The following is a 19,809-nucleotide window of genomic DNA, read 5'->3' as shown; positions in this document are numbered from 1 at the left end:
CTTGTAGTTTTTGGGGTTTTTTTGCTTGTCTTTTGTTTTTGTAAATACTTTAAATTCAAATCTTTCTAGCTGCTAGCAGGTTTATTATAAGAAGACAGAGCTGTGTTTGACAGTTAACTATTACCTAATTAACATTTAACTTTCCAGATGCTCCCCCTGCCTCCCACCAAATTTCATCCCAGTGTACATTCGCTTTTGAGCACCTTTCTCCTTGAATCTGTGTATGAGCTTTATTCTCTTTCTTCTGCTTCTTCTACCTGTATTTCTGTTATTTTTTTTTTTGCTTGTGTTTTGTTTAATTTTTTAAGGCATTTACCACATCTGTTAGAGAACCTCTATAAACTGGATGGCTCTTCACATAGTAGATGTATAGTAAATATTTGAGGAGATGGATGAATTCAAATGAAAATAAAGTTTTCTTGTATGTGTTAATTAAAACTGGTTACAGAAAATAGCTACAATGAAATGAATATTGACTCCAGATACCATCTGATTTTTCCAGTATAAGTTTTTTTTTCTCCCAGCCTATTTTGTTTGTAGTAAATTTGTTAAGTTTGAAACATGGTCTTCTCCTGTAACCATAAATTGATGGAACACTTTTCAGAAACATGCATGTCTAGATGGGCTGTAAAAGGAGACAGGTAGTACAGTGAGGTGTGGAGAGCTTGGGCTCTGGACTAGAAAAGATCTGGGTTTGAATCTTGACTGAGCCACCTATTGTCTTTCTGAAATGACAGCTAGCTTTTAAATTTCTAGTTTCCTCATCTGTAAAATGACTATAATAATAATGATTATGAGTGGCATTGTGAGTATATGAGATAATACATGAAAAACACTTAGAAGTTCCACCTTTGGAGAGTAGGCTGAGTAATACTGGTCAAAAAATACTCTAAGGCAAGACCCATTGCTTGAGACAAGATGGGTATTTCTTAGTAATAAAATATTAAACCCACCAGGGACATAAAACCATATAACAACTCAAAACTTGTAAACAATAACATAGTCTCAAAATTGATAGACTACTAGGAGAAATGGTAGATTCCTAACACACTTCACTCAGACTGATAAGCAAATCAAAATCAGTAGCAGTATCGAAGACTGAACAACTGAATTAACAAATTTAACTTATATTGCAGAAATAGAGCATTGTAGCCAGAAACTTTGAATACAAATTCTTTTCGAGACCACAGAACTTGGCTCATAGAACAATTTCCAAGTGGCCATATGATGGACATTATAGGAGGTTTCAGCACAGTGTTGAAATCATACAGAGCATGATATCTGAGTACAATGGAATTAAAGGAGAAATCAGTATAAAAAGATAACTAGAATAATTCCAATATGTTTGGAATTTAACCAGCACACTCCTTCACTCCTTATTTGCTTATGGGTCAAAGAAGAAATCACAATGGACATTAAAAAATATTTTGATTAATGATGATGGAAATAAATGCAAAACTTGTGGGTTGGATGTTAGCAGGAATAGCAGAGTACAGACCTTAACTGTTCCTCCCTAAAAACAGTGGGAATACTGGCAAAAATTATCTGAATCAACTTTTTCTCAGCTATGGAGATTAACCAAAGGCATGCAACAATCCGAGGAGCATTTATTCAAGAAAAATGGTGGAATCTCAGTAAGAACAGTGAGCTTTGTAATGTTAACATGTCCCATTCTGTTCTGACTTCCCCAGTTCTTGTAGTAGCCTTGAAAACCAATAGCCCACAATCATAGTAAAAACCAGCAGCCAGAGGGAGCAGCAAAATAGAGTTGGAACTCTTCAAAATCTCATTCCCAGAAAATGGTCATTATGTGGCCTGCGTGGTATTTTCCTGGAAGCTTTCACTCATAGGGATTATCTTTATTTGAAGTGACTCAGTCTGCTGCAAAAAGCCCCTCTCTGGGGTGTTTCTCATAAACAAGTATAGGGAATTGTTTAACTTCACAGCTGCCTGATGTGGCAAAACAGTTGGGGCAAACAAGAAGCTAACCAAAAAATCTAAAAGGAAAAACTGGGGAATGAGATGTTCATAGGGAACTTTGAAAAGCTACAGCCTATTCCTGGGACTCTAGACCACCACACACATGAGGAAGGCAGTGAGCATGCTCAGGAAGACTTGAGAAGGCCTGTGCTCTCCCCTCATGTCCTGAGCAAGCGGGTGGTGAAAACTGAGGCAGAACTGTGAACTGCCTGACTGGCGTCAAAAGCATGCATCCCGCTCCTGCTTGCCCTCCGAAGAGTTATTGGCTGAGGGCATTTAAATATACCTCTGTCCAGTCATTAGCTGACCAGTAAGCTAACTGAACAGAAACTTCAATGGCCAAAACCAACAAAGTATACAGAATTTAACAAATTAGTTAAGCAACAACAAAAATAGCAGCAAACAGTTGAAAAATAAACATCCCCCCCCCAAAAAAAATCCTGGGTTGAGAGGTATCTGATTTCCAGAGTTGCCCATAATATTATTTAAAATGTCAGGTTTTCATCAAGGGGAAAAAAATCACAAAATATACAGAGAAACAAGAGAGTATAGCCCATACATAGGGAAGAAAACAGCTAATGGAAACTGTTCCTGAGGATGCTTAGATGTTGGATTTACTAGATAAAGACTTTAAATTAGCTTTTGAAAATGCATTCAAAGAACTAAAGGAAAGTATTTCCAAAGAACCAAAGAGAAATATAAGAATGATGCCTCACCAAAAAGGCTATCAGTAAAGAGCCTCAGAGACCTGGGGGGCACTGTTAAACATGCCAACATATTCATAAGGGGAGTTCCAGAGGAAAGGAGAAAAAGGGACAGAGAATATTTGAAGAAATAATGGTCAAAAATTTCATATGCTAAAATTTGGGAAATTCACAAATATGTGGAAATTAAACAACACACTGTTAAATAACCAGTGTATCAAAGAGAAATCACAGTGTACATTTATACTGTCATACAAAGCAGTTGTAAAAAAAAATCAAAGAAAAAAAGTGACAAAACTCTGTATATTGGTGTGGAATGATACCCACAAGGAACTGTCTACACTCTTTTATCCCTTGTGCCTAGAAGTGTTTCAGGATTTTAGAAAGGCAATACAGTGCTTATGCTGTATTTTGTAACATTTCTGGGAGTGTAACATCTCCAGCACTCTATAGGCCCACATAATTAGTTCTGCAACAGAGTATTCTTTTTCACATAAACAGAAAAATTAAGAATGTAAAGAGCCTCATGATAAGTCAGATTTTGCTTCCAAGTGAGTTTGGCTCCAAACTTAGAAAAACAACCTTTTGGTTTTTAGAACTTTGGATTTTGGAATTGTGGGTAAGGGGTTGTTGGACTGGTATTAGGTGGGGGTAAGAAAAGAGCCAGGTGCGGAACAGTGTAGTTTGTTACCTTTGTAATCCACCCATCACTCCGAAGCCAGCTTACTTTCTTCAGCACCGGCCTGATGGTGTCGTTGACTACTTAAGTCTTCGGCAAGCCTAGCCTAACGTTTGTGGCAGGTCATGAGACCTGGCCTCAGACTTCTCCCAGTCCTCTTTGCCATGTTAGAGCCACTGAGATAGCTTGTGACTCATCTATCCTGATGCATCTCACAGCTCTGGGCCTTTGCTTGCTTTTCTCCTTTGGTCATCCCTAGGAATGATCTTCTCATGATCTTTTCGATGAACTCTGTGTCCTTCAAAGGCCAGCTTTGACTTTGCCCCTAATCCTCCTTTCTTAATCCCCAGACAGAATCAACTCGTTCTTCTGTTTATTCCCTTTGCACTTCACCCACCTTAGTCATGGTGCTGAGCACTTGGTGGGATGCTCATCCATTTCTCGTTCCCTCCTGATGGAAGTTGGAGGGCCGAGTCTCTGTGCCAGTGTCTGGTTCATAGGAAGCCCTGAATAAATGTTGAATGAGGTACGGAAGCCTGTGAAAAGGAATTAAGTTTAGAATTTCTTTCCAAAGACTCATAGTTTTGGCTTTTCTTAGGACTTTGCAGTTATAATCTGCATTTCATAAATCATCTGTATTCTCTAGGGTTTTTCATTTTAGGAATATGGTGTGTTGCCTTAAACTGCAGTGATTTGAATACTCAGCCATGCTGTGAACTTCACCATTTTGGTGTGGGCTTAGAATAGGCTCTGGGGTTGCTTCGGGGCTCGAATCTCATTGTTGACACTTGTTTTCTGTTGATCCTTCACAGGCCACTTAACCTCATTGAACTGCAGCCTTATCATCTCTGAAATGGGCATAAAAAGCAACCAGCTCGTTGTTTTATTGTGAGGATTCAGTGGGCTGAATGAGAAGGGTAGAGCACTCAGCACCTGACGAGTACTTGGTGGACAGTGAACAACTTTCTCCTGCATCCTCCTCCTTCCTCTTCAATTATTTGGCCTGATCTGACAGCCCCAGATTATCGTAGAGTTTCGGGTTTAATAACATAACATTTTCTTGCTTTTTGGAAGCTAAAATGTTGCTATCTCTGTATAGAATGGAGACAAACAAATGACCATCTGGGAGCCTCCCTGCTTGTCCTGGGTGAACAGAGGCCAGCACTAGGCAGAAATAAGACTCCTGAGGCTTAGAAAATTTCTCCAAGGTCCCTTTGCTGCTTTTGGCACCTTAGAAATGAGCTCTCTCATTTCTAGGGACCTTTCCTCTTCTCTATTCTTCCATCGTTCCCTGGCAAGAGATCTATAAACTTCCTTAATTATAGCATCTCACATTTAGTAATGACTCCAATTCTTTATTGGTGCTGTCAGTGTCCAGGGCTTCCTTTTTTGTAAACGATAGAGGTTTGTAAAATAGGTATGGTCTTTGGGATTTACTGCTCATAATCTTCAGGAGTTCTGGAGGCATAGTGAAAAGGTCAGGCCAGATCCCATTTTGCATCAGGAAGCTTTATGACAAAGCCCTGTAAGTATCAGATGATGATAGCCATCAGTAACCATTAAGACAATCTTTTTGTTGTTAAAGAAAAAAAAAAAATTCTAGTTAAGGTAGCATAGTTTGTTATTAAAGAGGCTCCCAGGAAAATCACTGTGTTTTGTTCGGTAGTGACACATTACTGAACTTTTAAGGATTCTCTTTTGTATATCAATATTGCAGAGGGGTTAGAGCAATGAGAGTCTGCCAGTATTTGAATCTTCTCTTAGCTACCTTTGGTTAGGGCTTCTCTACTTCTAATAACTTTGGGTCTAGACACTAAGCCAAGTCATTGCAAGCATTTGTTTGGCCTACATTCCCTTAAAAGTTCTGTCCACTGAAGTCAACAGCATTCACTAAAAAGTAACTACTTAAGTATCTGCTTGTGTGGCTGGAAAATAAGAAAAATATGGCTGATGCTGATAGATATAAAAAGCACAAAAACTGCTTTAAAATTGTGAATTTTATGGTGCATGAGTTGTATCTCTATTTTTAAAAGTGTACTAGGACCGGCCCCATGGCGCACTCGGGAGAGTGCAGCGCTTGGGAGCGCAGCGACGCTCCCGCCGCGGGTTCGGATCCTACATAGGAATGGCTGGTGCGCTCACTGGCTGAGCGCGGTGCGGGCGACACCAAGCCAAGGGTTGATCCCCTTACCGGTCACAAAAAGACAAAAAAAAAAAAGTGTACAGACTTTGAAACAAAAGAATGCATGCCTAACATTGTAGGGTTAAGCGTGGAATAAACTGCAGTGTAGTTACAGAGAATTGATAGTGGGAGAATTTGTCAGAGGATTCTAAAATCACTGAAAAGAATGACTTATGAGACTTGTTTGAAAGGAGATGGGGAAAAAATCTTTGGAAAAAGTACAATCTAGGTTTCACTTGCTAGAAATCTAGTAGGTAGGAGTGAAATTATGAACTGAGTCAATGAATTTGAGAAACATGGAGAATGAGTGGTATTCATGGAAACTGAGAAGGCAAAGAAAAATAAGAATCTGCAGCATACGTTTTTCTTCTGGATACCCTCCTTTGTAAGTGCTAGGTAGCTCTGTGTTGCTTAAAGCTCCTCAATAGGTCACTGTGTGTCCAAAAAGTCTTGACTTTAAACCCACGCTCACTTTTGGAGTTGTAGGTATGACTTTGTGCCCTTCAGGTAAGGCTTGAGCTTTCAGGGTTGTTCCTTAGAAGACTTCAATCAGTGAATTGATGATGGGAGGTGGCCTATCAGCCCAGATCCCACAGGGCTGTGAGGTTTCAACTGTGTCAATCTTGTGTGGCATCATTTATGGGGAAAGTTAGGTCTGAGAGCCCTCTGTGCTGGGCTGATGCTGCCAGACCTAATGTTAGATGTTGTTTCATTTATTTTCTATTAAAATCTAGTGTTTGAAGAGTGGCCAATTTTAAATCATTGAATGTTTTCAATTTATTAGGGATGGTGTTCAGTCATTTAAAAAATAACCAGAGGACATCCCATTTTATCACATTATTAAAATCATTGCTTCAGTCTTCAGGGAGAAGTAGAAGCCTGTAGATCTAGTGAAATATTTAATAACCACATCTATGACAGATTGTAAGTTTTATTTACATCATGGAAAGCCTTGTATCAGGTGTGATGTTCTTCTTTTTTTTCTTTTCTTTCCTTTTTTTAAAAAAAATTACCAAGAAACCTCAAGCCAGTTACTCAGCTATATGTCAGTGTGGATGCTAGCACCAGAGATAGCCTGAAGAAAATTGACCGCCCACTCTTTAAGGATTTCTGGGAAAGATTCCTTGACAGTTTAAAAGCCTTGGCAACAAAGGTAAGAATTATGATATCTTAAAAATGAATGAGTGAATGAGTGAAGAAGGAAAAAAGAATAGAGAGATATTTTCCCTCTTTTCTCTTTAAAATAAAAAAAAGACTAAAGTCTTCAGCTTTTTAAAGACTTCCTCTTTTGAGGAATGTTGACCATTTACTATTTAATAAATGTTTACTGAGTTCTCTTAAGTTTGTAGCACCGTGCCTGATATATATTGTTTGCCTTTCATGTACTTGAGGAGAGAGATACATATACCCCCAAAGTTAATAAAACATGGTTAGGTCGCAATATACATCAAACCTAGAAGAGGTGTTAGCAAATAGTGTATATCTAAACATGAAGTTAATTTTCCTGAATTTCTAGAACCAAATTTCCTACACCCCACGTTAACTCAGCCTCAGACTGTCCAAATTTAGTGTCTTTTCCAGTAAACACATGGCCCTTCTTGTGTGTTTTCTAATGGCGTGCTTACCTTCCTCTTCTTTTTGACCTAACATAGCCTTTGGATTCTTTTTCATTAGCCCCACATCTCATGGTTGGTACTTTCTGTTGGTTCCACCTCTGTACTTCTCTTGTAGCGGTCTCCCCTTTTCTGTTTTCTCTGCCTCTGCCCTGTCTTCTCTTGCCCTCCAAACCTTTTTCTTTCCTTCCTTTCTGTCACTTTTCTAAGTGGTGGTTCATGTTCCATCCATATCTGACTGATAATGAGATTCTCCATAGGAGCTTAACAAATTATAGTTTCCTGTTCCTGGTGGTATCTGAGACTCTCTTGTTAAACATTACAGGTGACATTCGATGTGCAGCCAGGTACAGGAGTCACTGTCACAGAAAACCTCCCTTTCCATCTTTGCCCAGCACTTATTCTGACATTCCTAGTCCATCACCATCTGGCCCCCGTGCACATTCCCAGACGTGGCCCCCTGTGCTCCCAGGCATGCCTTATTTCCCTGTCTCTGCACCTGTGCCCAGCACTTTCTCTTTCCTGAGTCTTTAGTTATTACCCTCTCCTCAGACCTTGGAATGCCCTTTCTTTCCATTCTTTGACTTGTAGGATTTCTGCGCACCATCCCAGGCTCAGCTTCATTACTGCCTCTGCTGCGAAGGCTTTTGCAGTTTCATTTAGCTGCACCTTTCTCCATAAATCTATAAAACACGTTGTTTCTTCTGTTTTATCGTAGCCCCTTTCTCCCAGACTGGATTCCTTACTCATACCTGAATTCCGCACAATGTCTAGCATATTTTATGATATTTGATAAATGTTTCTTAAAAGAATGAGTGAGTGGAAACTCAACAGAGCTTTGTAGTGTATTTTCCTGATTGTTCAGCTGATTAAACCTTTGTGTGTTTTTTGTTTGTTGGCGATTTTATGCTTGAGAAGGTAGATTGATGCTTTTTTTTGTTATAACACATCATTTAAGAAGTGCAAAAGTCATTACATTGGCTTTTGAGCTGTCTTGGTTATTTTAAAGCTTGCAGGCTAAGTGCTTTTTGGGTTTCTAAAACTGCTTTGCCTTTGGACTTTACCTGCAGCCATGTCATCTTCACTTGTTGCTGAGACAGGAGGTACGTATGAGGGAACTTCAAAAAGTTCATCAAAAAATAGAATTACAAGATAATGCAAACCTTTCCATGAACTTTTGAAATACTTTCATAGTATAAAAATCAGAGTAGATTTAGATGGGAGTAAATAGCAGGAGATGGCAATATCAGACACATCTGAGACTGTTATTAGACTGGTTCTGAGTCAGGGTGTGGAAGATGACAGGAAGCTTTAGCAGAACGGCTTCATAGCTTAATTTATTTCTTTGGCTAAAATTTTCCACAAAATGAATTCTTATCTTGAAGTTACTAGTCTTTAGATGTCCAATTCAATTGTTGTTAATCTGGGTTGACTCATTGATAGTAATGCAGTAACTTAAAAGTTCTGTAATATTTTCTAACTCATGAGCCTCTTAAATATAACCTCACTATTGTCTCTAATTCTCATTGAAAAAGGCTGTTTAGACTATTTGCCTACACATTAGGGTGATTGCTTTCTAAGCATTTTATAGCAATTGCAGTTTATGTTTCTCGTTCTTATATTGTTTATGTTGCCATTTAAGAAAGAAGAACTGTGGCAGTAAGCTGCCTTAAAGTTTTCTTTAAATTACTTCAGCTGTTATTTCCTTCTGAATATCTGATATTGTAAGGTATAATAGATGCTATCAAGAAAAGTCTGTTTTATTGCTGTTTAACACTCAAAATAAAACGTGTATATTGTAGCTATATTTATTAGGTAGGGTCAAACATTATTACTGTAATCTGATAATCATTTGAGTTTTTCAATAAAAGTGTATTTCAAATATTTTAATTAGAACTCCATACTCTTATTGCTTATTGTTATTGTTATTGCTTGTTCAGGCTTTTAGTATGCCTGAGCAAGGAAAAGCATTTGAAAGGAGACAATATCTTGAGCTTTATAAGCAAAAATTTTATTTGTCCCAAGATTTTCAGCCTATTTATGAGATAGTGCTACTCGGAGTAGAAGGTAGAGTGTTTTGTTTTTTACTTTTGGCTAGTATAATGTTTACATTTCCAGATCTTTATCCTTTGTCAAAATGTTCCTTTTCAATATGAGGCGAGAAATATATTGGTACTGAGTATTTGGGGCTAAAAAAACAATTCTGTCAAGATAACAGGGAAAATGTGTTAGCTTCAATTTCCGTCAGCAACAGCTACTTGTCAAACAGTCCTTTTTCAAAAAAAAGAGAAATGCATCTTGTATAAGAGCCACTGCCTACCTTAAGCAGTAGACTTCTATCAGCAATGTGACCAGATGTGTTTCTGCTGGCATGTTGTTATGCCAAGGTCAAGAGCCAGGAAAAAACTGAAGTATTTAATCCTTTTCCTTGTTTAAGCAATAATATTGACATTCTTGAAACCTTATATTTAAAAAAGAAAAAGACAAAAGTAATTTCCTGCATTACACATTCTTGCATGTCAATAATGAACTGACCTGACATCATTATTTGAGTAATGTTGTCTTATCGTTAGGGAGAGAGTATTGTACATTAATGAGGTAGCTTTGTGTCTCATATTTAAATAAACCAATGTATGCATGTGGCCCACAGCTTGCAATTTAAAAAACAAACATTTCGTATTTGACCTTCTCATCTCTGACTATAAAAACGTTATGTGCTGATTATGGAAATTTGGTGGAAGGAAAGAGAAATAAAAAGAAGCAAGGAAAGAAATTACCTGTGATTCCAGACCTCAAGACAATTACTATTAACACTGGCAGTACTCCTATTTGATCTGGGGAAGGAGGTGCTTTTCTGTATGTATGATTCAATTTTATATATTGCTTTTGTTGTTGTTGTTGAACATCATGTCATAAGCATTTTTGCACGCTGGTAAATTTCTTTATGATCTTCATTTTAAAGACAGCTTAGTCTTTCATCTTGCTTGTTGGCCAGTAGCAGGAGTGTATGGTATTCATGCACACTGCTTCCCATCCTGGGGGCCTGACAGTAAGTCCGGTTTCCTATCCTCAGCACACTTGAGGAGTCTTAGTACCTCTGCTGCTCCTGAATTGCAAAATGCACATTTGGCCGTTTTTTAATATTTCTAAAATCAGGTGCAGCCAGAGATGGCATGTCATGTTTAATTGGTAGCATTGTTGCTTTCATAAAGGAGAAGACAAAATAATGGACTGTGAAATAATGCTGTATCATATAATCTAGAGTATCCTGGAGTCAATGGGCTATTATGTCTTCTTCCCTCTCTTTCAGGACGGGCTCATCTCTCTTCCCTGTTTCTGTTTCCTCTGCTTATTGACCTGTTTTTTTATTTCCACCTCCTATCATGGATGCGAAAGTCTGTTCTTGAGCCATAACCCATCCAGCTGGTCTGGATACCTGTTTCTTAATATCACCTTTTTTAAAGCTTTATTTTGGCCTTAAAAACTTTATGTAGCTTGTGGGAGCCCTCTCCATTGGTATAGATCTCCCAAGGGTATTGACTCCATCCAGCTTGGATTTAATACAATTTTACCTTGTTCTGCTTAGCTAAAATGATATTCTGGTTTTAGCCACTTCTGAAATCAGACCAAGACAGCTGTGCTTGATCCCTCCAGCGGTGTCATGTAAAGCCAGTGTCTGCAAGCTGGTTATTTCCCTCCAGTCCCAAGAAATTCCCTAGTGAATAGGTTTCCTCCAGACCTGACTTCTACCTAAGCTTGTTTTAGGGAAATATGAATATATTGCATTAGGTTTATATTGAAACACCAGGAAATGTCTAGTAGATATTGGCTTACACAGGACTAGAGACTCATAGGAGTGTTGGAGTATGATGTGTAGATTTGGGAGTCATCTCTTCAGCAGTAGATTGTAGTTGAAAGCAAGGATGAGGACAGCATCACCCAAGAAGTGCCTAAAGACGGCCAAGGAAGGAGCCCTAGGAACAAAAATATTGAAGCTTTCAAAGTGAAAAGCAGTAGAGAGCGAGTCTGGGAAGAATTCGATAAAGATGTTGGTTCAATTCAATGCAAGTGTGATATATTATATACAATTCCAGGAAACAGAGTTTCCAGAAAGATAACAAAGTAAAGGTCAAGGTGAAATGAAAAAGAAACTTGATTTACCACTTGGTCTTTAATGACTGTGTCAAGAAGAAGTGTAGTGCAGTGTCTTGTGCAGAAGCCACTGTGTAGGGGGTGAATGGGAGGATGGCAGGTGGGAAAGTGAGCAACAGATACGAATGTAGTGAATGTTAACCTTAGAACCAGGAGTACTAATGTTATTTAATGAAGAATTTAAAGGCATTTTCTTTTATTAGCTTAAAAAGTTACGTAAGCATGTCTGCTAAAAACTACTTAGGAAATAAATATTACTTTAATGAAGAAAATATGATGACTCATACTCCACCAGAATTCAAAAGTAAACAGTTACTGTATTGCTTTATTATCTCCTGCAGTTTTTAATATGTGCTTATATATGTGTGTGTGTATTTCACTTATAAAAATGATATTGTACATATTTTTCAAGTATATTTTTATATAAAATGTGAATGCTATGCCAACTTCTAGCACCATAGAGTAATTTTTCTTATTACTGAACTTTTAAATTTATTTTTGTTTTGCCTATTTTTGAACTTTATGTAAGTGAAACATTCATTATTTATGCTTTTGTGTCTGATTTCTTTTGCTCAATATTGTGTTTTGAGGTTTTTTCATGATGTTGCAAGAAATAGTGATTCATTCATTTTTATTGCTGTATAGTGTATGACCATACCACAGACTATTTAGTGTTTCCATTATTGATGGACATTTGAATTGTTTCACAGTTTTGAATATTGTAAATTATTCTTATGGACATTCTTGTATGTCTTCGTTGGTGAGGTGTCTGTTAAGGTCTTTGGCCCATTTTTTAAATTGCGTTGTTCATTTTCTTATTGTTGAGATTTAAGAGTTCTTTGTATATTCTGCAGAACAATCTTTTGTCAGATATGTCTTTTGCAAACATTTTGTCCCAGTCTGTGACTTGTCTTTTCATCTCTTGGTACTGTTCTTCCACAGAGCAGAAAATTTTAATATTAATGAAATCTAGCTTACCAGTTCTTTCTTTCATGGATCATGAGTTTGGTGTTGTATCTAAAAAGTGATCACCAAACCCAAGGTCGTCTAGATTTTCTCTTGTTACCTTCTAGAGAATTAATTTTTTGAATAGTGTAAAGGTCTCTGCTTAGATTCATTTCTTTGCATGTGGATTTCCAGTTGTTCCAGCACCATTTGTTGAAAAATCTTTCTTTTCTCCATTGTATTGTTTTTGCTTCTTTCTTAAAGATCAGTTGACCATATTTGTGTGTATGTACTTCTGGGCTCTCTGTTGTGTTCCACTGGTGTATTTTGTTTGTTATTTCAACAATAGCACACATTAAAGGTGATGTTTTGTATGGATGGATGAATATCTCTCATATTTGTTGCTGTTTCTCTTTGTTGCCCTTGTTCTTTGTTCCTATTTTTGCCTTCCACACTTTCTCTATATTTTGTGGTGTAGAGCTAGGGCTAAGGTCTGGAGCTCACAGATCCCTCGAACCCATTCACAAACCCTTCACATGCAGGTCTATGAGCTAGGTAACAGCAGAAAGGTCCTTGGAGCCGTAGGTGAAGAAAGAATAGTCTTTATTCAGCACACACACATCTAATACCTAGGCAGTACAAAGAGAAACTCCAAAACTCAACTGCTACCAGCAAAGTCCAAAGAAAAACTGAGCAGCTGCCAGCAGAGCAAACACGCTCTATTTTAGACACGAGCTCTGCCTGCCAGTTCTGCTTCACAAACGGAAGAACACAAAATAGCAACAGAACTAAAAAGATACATTGGTGCACATGCACACTAACTTCACCCAAACACAACTTGTTTACAAGAAATGTGCTGCTCGACCCCCAACCAGACCTGAGCCAAGGGAGCCTGACTAAATTATCCTGTTTTACCCACATGTGGTTTTAATGGAGCATCTTGTATGATTCCATTTTCTCTCCTTTCTTAGCATATCAATTATACTTTTGTCACATTTGTTATTGGTTTCCCTAGAGTTTGTACTACACATTTACAGCTTATCCAGGTTCATTTTCAAGTACCACTATGCCACTCCACAACAAAATAACCTGAACTTTTTCTCCTGTCCCTTGTGTCATTGCTGCTATTCATTTCACTGTACATAAGCATATGTAATCGTTACAATTATTACTTTGAACAAACTGTTCTGTTAGATCAATTAAGAATAAGAAAAATAAAAGATTTTATTTTATTTTTATTTATTCCTTTTCCAATCCTCTTCCTTTCTTTACGTGGATCTGAGTTTCTGACCTATATTACTTTCCTTCTGTCTGAAGAACTTCTTTAAACATTTATTTCAAGGAAGATATACTGGCAACACATTTCCTCAATTTCTGTTTGTCTGAGAAAGCCTTTATTTCTCCTTCACTTTTGAAGGATAATTTTGTAGGGTGCAGAATTCTACACAGTGGTTTTTTTCCTCTCAGCTCTTTAAAAGTTTCACTCCATTCTCTTCTTTTGGCATGGTTTCTGAGAAGTTGGTGTAATTCTTATCTTTGCTGTAGGTAAGCTTTTTTCCCCCTCTGTCTTCTTTCCAGATTGTTTCTTTATCTTTGATTTTCTGCAGTTTTTTCCTGCATGATATACTTATGTAAAGTTTTTCTGGCATTTATCCTGCTTGGTTTTCTCTTAGCCTCCTGGACTGTGGTTTGGAGTTAGACATTAATTTGGGGGAAATTCTCAGTCACTATTGCTTCTGATACTGCTTTTGTTCCTTTCTCTCTCTCTTTTCCTTCTGGTATTTCTGTTACGTGTATGTTACACCTTTCGTAATTGTCCAACTGTTCTAGGATATTCTTTTCTGGTTTATTTCAGTCTTCTTTCTCTTTGCTTTTCAGTTTTACAGATTTCTGTTGAGATATCCTCAAGCCCAGAGATTCTTTCCTCAGCTTTGTTCAATCTCAAAGGCATTCTTCATTTCTGTTGCCATGTTTTTGATTTCTAGTGTTTCTTTTTGGTTCTTTCTTAGGAAACTGTCTCTCTGCTTACATTGTCCATCTGTTCTTGCATGCTGTCTGCTTTAACCGTTGGAGCCCTTAGCATAATAATCACAGTTGTTTTAAATTCTTGATCTGATCATTCTAACATCCCTGCCATCTCTGAGTCTACTTTTGATGCTTGCTGTCTCTTCAAACTTGGTTTTTGCCTTTTAGAATGCTTTGCAGCTTTTTCTTGGTAGCTGGACATGAGGTACTGGGTAAAAAGGTCTGTTGTAAACAGGCCTTTAGTGTTGTGGTGATAAGGTGTCAGGGGAAGGAAAGTGTTCTACGAGGATGGGAGTATGGAACAATTTGCATTATCTTTTAATGCTGTTTTCCATGAACGTTTTGAAGCACCCTTGTGTAGTCCTATGAGTAGGTCTCAGTCTTTCAGTGGGCCATATCTCTGTACCTCTGGACTGTGAACTTCACATGTATTTCTCAGTTTTTTCTCCCCAGTTAGGCAAGACAGGAGGCTAGAGTGGGCTGGAGTTGGGTTTTTCCCTTCCTTCAGATCTGTTAGGCTCTGATAAAACCCCAACAGGTTAGGTTCTGGTTAAATAGTTTCTCCTGAGAGCAGACCTGTTAAGAAGAACAGAATGTTCTGGCATATTTCAAAATGGTTTCTTTTTCCTTCCCCTCGTCAGAAGCACAGGGGTATTTCCTCTTGTATGCACTTTGAGAATTTGGTGGAGCTCCAAGAAGTAATACTCCCAAAAGTGTGGGGGCCTCTATGACTGGGTTCCCCTGGAGTTCTCATGTCTCAGACTTGTCCACGCTGAACCTCCAGCAATTTGACAACTGTAGTTCAGGTCAGGTTTCCCTCTCCTGGCACTGGTTTCTGCTCCTATAGATGTGATTCTCTGTATTTGCCTGTCTGTCTCTCTGGTTTTGGGGGCAGTGGGTTTGCCCTGTGACCTCACTTCTCTTATGGATCGAAGAGACTGTTTTTTTTTGTTTGTTTGTTCAGAGTTTTACTCATCGTTAGGACAGAGTGGTGACTTCCAAGCTCCTTACATGCTGTACCAGAAACTGGAAGTCTCGTCAGGGTTAAGTTTAACTTCTGAAATCTAATAGTGTAAGTCTTCCAACTGTTTTTTCAAGATCTAGTAATTTGTGAATTCTGCTTTTAGTGTCATAATTAGACCCTTAGTGAAAGGAAAAAAGCCCAGCCTGAGCGCAAAAGAAACAAACCCGGAGACAGGGACTCAACCAAAGTGTATTAGGTAGGCAAAATGAACAAGCGGGCTGCCCTCTTGGAAGTGAGAGCAGCAGCAGGGAGAATCGGGTGGGCCTTTTATATCCAGTTAGGCTGAGCTGGACTGCTCCTATTGGCTAAGAAGGGAGGGGAGGGAAGTGAGCAGGGTTTAAGCTGAGTTGGGATTTTTCTATAGGTGGAGAAATTCACGTGCAGGAAGGGGATGTGGTGGTGGTGAAGAAGGGGGAGGGTTTTTTTTTTGATTCTCGGAAAATATGCTGTTCTAGGGACCTGAAACTCTCCGCAGCCATTTTGGGTGTTCCTCCTTTCCGCCTGCCACTGTCTTGGACATCAGTAAAACATAATTGCCTAACACTTAGGATATAAAAATACTTATTTTTTATATTTTCCTATTCTTTCAAAGACCAATTGTTTAAATCTTAACTCTTTAATCCAGTTGTGATATGATTTAGTACTCAATTTTATTTGGTTTTCCAGTACCATGTATTGAATGTTCCATCTTTTATGCATTGACTTGGTAAGATACTATTATTATGTATTGAAACTTGTTATCTGTGCTGGTCCAGTCCAAGAAGATGTTATTACATGTGGTGACTTTTAAAGTTTTTCCATTAACAGTGTGTCACATGCATCTTTCAATAGTGGTAAACACGACACTACAACACTGTTCTTTTTGTCTGGATGGTATATTTTTATGTAGATACAGCACGTAGCCTTACAAGCTTTGTCTCTGCAGTCTTTCCTGCCTCTCTCCTCCTCCTCCCACACTCTATATGCGGCACACTTGTGTGAGTGGTGCCTCTGCTCTTTGGCCACCCCAGGAGAGCAAGTTCGGCTGTGGTTGCTTAGTTCATTGTCCTTGTTATGAACTGAAAGGTCCCTGAGGGAAAGCGTAGTGTGTTATGCCTTTTTGCTCACTGTGGTATTCCAAGACCTTATCACTGGGAGTGACACACAATTGCCATGTGATAAATATTTGGCCAGTGAGAACACTGCATTTATTCTCTCCCTTCTGGTGTGTACTTAGTTGTTTCCCAACAGTCTGCTTTGCGTAGTAGTTGAAAGCTTGGGACTCTGAAGCAAGGCTTCCAAGGTTATTGTCTGTGTGATATTGGGTGAAGGACTCAGTGTTCTCACCTGTAGAATGAGAGGTAAATACAGTGCCTACTTCATGGGGTCTAGACAGAAACATCTAAAAACACTGTGGGAAGTAATTGTGTTTAAATTTTCAAAAAAATGCCCCCTGTCACCATTTTTTTGTGTGTGATTAAATATTTTGTACATATAAAAAGATATAGTGAATAAGATGGTAAATACCAATATAACTACCATCTAGCTTATAAACTCAGTTGTGATCCCAGGGAACCTCTTTTCTTTCATATTTCCTTTCCTTCCCTTTCCTTCAGAGGAATATTTGATATTTATCATTCTTTATACTTTGCTCTGTATGTATAACTTTATAAACAATAGAGCATATTGCTTTTTATATTTTAAAACTTTATATAATAGCATCATCCAACATGTATCCTTCTGCAACATAGTTTATTTTTTGACCAGTTAAAAAAAATGACCATTTTAACCGTTTTTAAGTGTAGAGTTCGGTGGCATTAAGTACATTTGCGTTGTTGTGTAACCATCATGACCATTCGAGTCCTGAATTCTTTCATCTGCCCAGAATGAAACTTTGTGCCCATTGATCAGTAACTCCCCCACATCCCTGCGGCTTGTCTGATGCTATGTGTGTGAGATTTATTCATGTTGATGCATACAGCTTCTGAGACCTGTAATGCTGTGTAGCACTCCACCCTGTAATATTCCAGAGTGCATTGTCCTGTGGTTGGACACTGGGTTGTTTCGCCATTGTTAACTCTGCTGTGAACATTACTGGGAGTGTCTCTGTGCACATGTTCAGTAGCTTTTTTGGGTAAATAGCTGATTGGAAATTGCTGGATCGGACACTATATGTATCTTCAACGTGACTGGAGTTTGTCAACATGTTTTTCGTGATTGTACTTTGGCAACCAGCATCTTAGAGTTTCCATTTTCTATCCTCATGAACTCTTGATATCGTTGGGTGGTTTTTTAAGTTTTGCCAATCTGATTTGAGGTTTTATTTTGCATTCCTCTGATGAGTGGCATGAGCATTTTTTCAATTTTTTGGCCATTCCTTTAAGAGCCTTTATACATCTTGCTCATTTCTCCATTGGTTGGTTGCCTTCGTTTAGACTTGCAGAATTCATTCTTCTGTCTCTCATGGTGTGGGGAAAATAGAATAATTTAGTCAGGTTCCCTTGACATTTCTTGCAAACAGGTTGTGTGTGGGTGGAATTAGTGCGCATGTGCACCCGTGTATCTTTCTAGTTTGTTGCTTTTGTGTGTTCTTCAGTTTGTGAAGCAGAACTGGCCAGCAGAGAGCTTGGGTCTAAAAATAGAGCATGTTTACTCTGCTGGCAGCTGCCCAGTATCAGTTTTTCTTTGGACTTTGCTGGTAGCAGTTGAGTTTCTGAGTTTCTCTGTGTGGACTGCTTAGCTCTTAGATGTGTGTGTGCTGAATAAAGACTACTCTTTCTTCAACCAAGGCTCTAAGGACCTTTTTGTCCGGTTACCTAGCTCATAGACCTGCTTGTAAAGGGTTTGTGAATGGGCTCGAGGGGTCTGTGAGCTCCAGACCCTAGCCCTAGCTCTACAAATGGTGTTTACCTAACACTGGTTTGCTGTGCTTCTTCCCTTCCTTCAGGGCTCTGCTCAGGTGTCCTCGATACAGCCATCCTCTGGGGTGCACCACCCCCTCCTGCCTGCTGTCCACAGGCGGTGCACTGAGCACGTGTGCTGGTGTTTGCTGCTGCCACCGGGGGTGGTGCTGCAGGAGCACTGGTGCCCGCCCCGCCTTCACTGCTGTGTCCTCAGTCCTTGGCCTGCGGCATGCATTTAATAAGTAATTACAGAATTAATATAAGAATGTGTGCATCCTGGTATTCAGATTCCCAGAAATGGTCACCTCTACCTTGGGCTGTGCTGAAGGAACAAGAGCTAGAAGGTGACAGAAGGATACCACATATCCAAACAGCTTTGCGAGCCTCAGCAGGGCAGAGAACCCAGGGAAAGCAGAGAAGGTTTCCGCTAGGCTAGGACCAGGAAGCTGGCAAAGACGCAGGCAGCCGTTCTTAATGCTGCCCGGCGTTCAACATACCACACAACTGGATAAAAACTCGTCAGAACCATGGAAATGGGGAGACACATGTTCTATGTCCATGTTTCTTTTTTTAAAAATTGAGATATAATTTACATATTATAAAATTCACCCTTTGAAAAGTATGATTTTTGGTATATTCACAGAGTTGTGCAGCCATCACTACTGTCTAATTCTGGAACATTTTCATCACCCCAACTAAGTTTCTTTTTGAATATAATGTTAAAACATTTTTACAAAAGCGTTTGTGGTTCATGCTTAGGTCTCCAGTTACCTGGGTTGCTGTGTAAAGGCTGTGCTGCCTGCCAGGTGTACTGCTCCTCCAGCACCTGGCCAGCAAACCCATCCTGCCTGACTGTGGCTTCCCCAGCCTTCCTGGGAGCTGGTCACAGCACTGCACAGGGCCTGTAGGCTAACAGCCTCATCATTGAGCCATGGAAGGCAGGCATTTGGTATTGCTTTATCACTCTAATTTCTTATATTTAATAATAATAGCTCTAGTAGCTAACATCTATTAAATGATCTTAGTTCTAGTACTGATAATCCTTTATATGTATTGTTTTGTTTTATCTTCACACCTTTTATGTGAGGTAGAGATTGTTATTACTCTTATTTTACAGATGAGGAAGTTGAAGCTCACAGAGTTGTTTGGTTTTATGGTATTCTTTTATCATCTTTTAGCATTTGTTTATTCTTCATAACCCAAAGTGGGGGTAATCATTTCTGGGAATCTGAATAATGGCCGCTAAAATCAAACTCGGATTGGAACTCCTATTTAGCCCCAAAGCAGTTCATTTTGTTAACCATTACTCTATTTCCTGAAGATGGAAGTTAGTCCTGCTACCTAAAGTTATTTTTTCCTTTTGTATTTATTATTTGAACTGGGAAAGTACAATACGTTTCTGTGTTATATAATGTGATGTAGAAATTTTCGTGGGTTGGTATAAGTTTATGAAAACATTACAATTATGTAATTCTGTAATGATTGATTGCCAAGATATTATTAGTAGTACTGGAGGAAGATTTCATCTGATCTGAATAATCTCTTAGATTATAAATTGCCTTTTGTTTCACCTGGGAAGAAAATAGCTTGGAATTTAGTCATTATAATTAATAAAGTGAAATT

The 19,809-nt window shown here is 38.7% G+C and overlaps 1 protein-coding gene across 5 annotated transcripts in view; it reads left to right on the top strand.

The window, feature by feature from the left end:
- LOC134372124 (S-adenosyl-L-methionine-dependent tRNA 4-demethylwyosine synthase TYW1) overlaps positions 1-19,809 on the top strand; it is a 216,539-nt gene that overhangs the window by 88,960 nt on the left and 107,770 nt on the right. For all 5 annotated transcript variants that reach the window (XM_063089339.1, XM_063089340.1, XM_063089338.1 and 2 more), the window contains one exon: positions 6,563-6,698. In XM_063089339.1, coding sequence (XP_062945409.1) covers positions 6,563-6,698 — 136 coding nt within the window. The remainder of the gene's footprint in view (positions 1-6,562; positions 6,699-19,809) is intronic.

This window comes from Cynocephalus volans, chromosome 3, assembly GCF_027409185.1.
Source record: "Cynocephalus volans isolate mCynVol1 chromosome 3, mCynVol1.pri, whole genome shotgun sequence".
In the NCBI taxonomy this organism is placed as follows: domain Eukaryota; kingdom Metazoa; phylum Chordata; class Mammalia; order Dermoptera; family Cynocephalidae; genus Cynocephalus; species Cynocephalus volans.
Note: the sequence above shows the minus strand (reverse complement) of the source record. Positions and strands in the feature narration are given on the sequence as shown.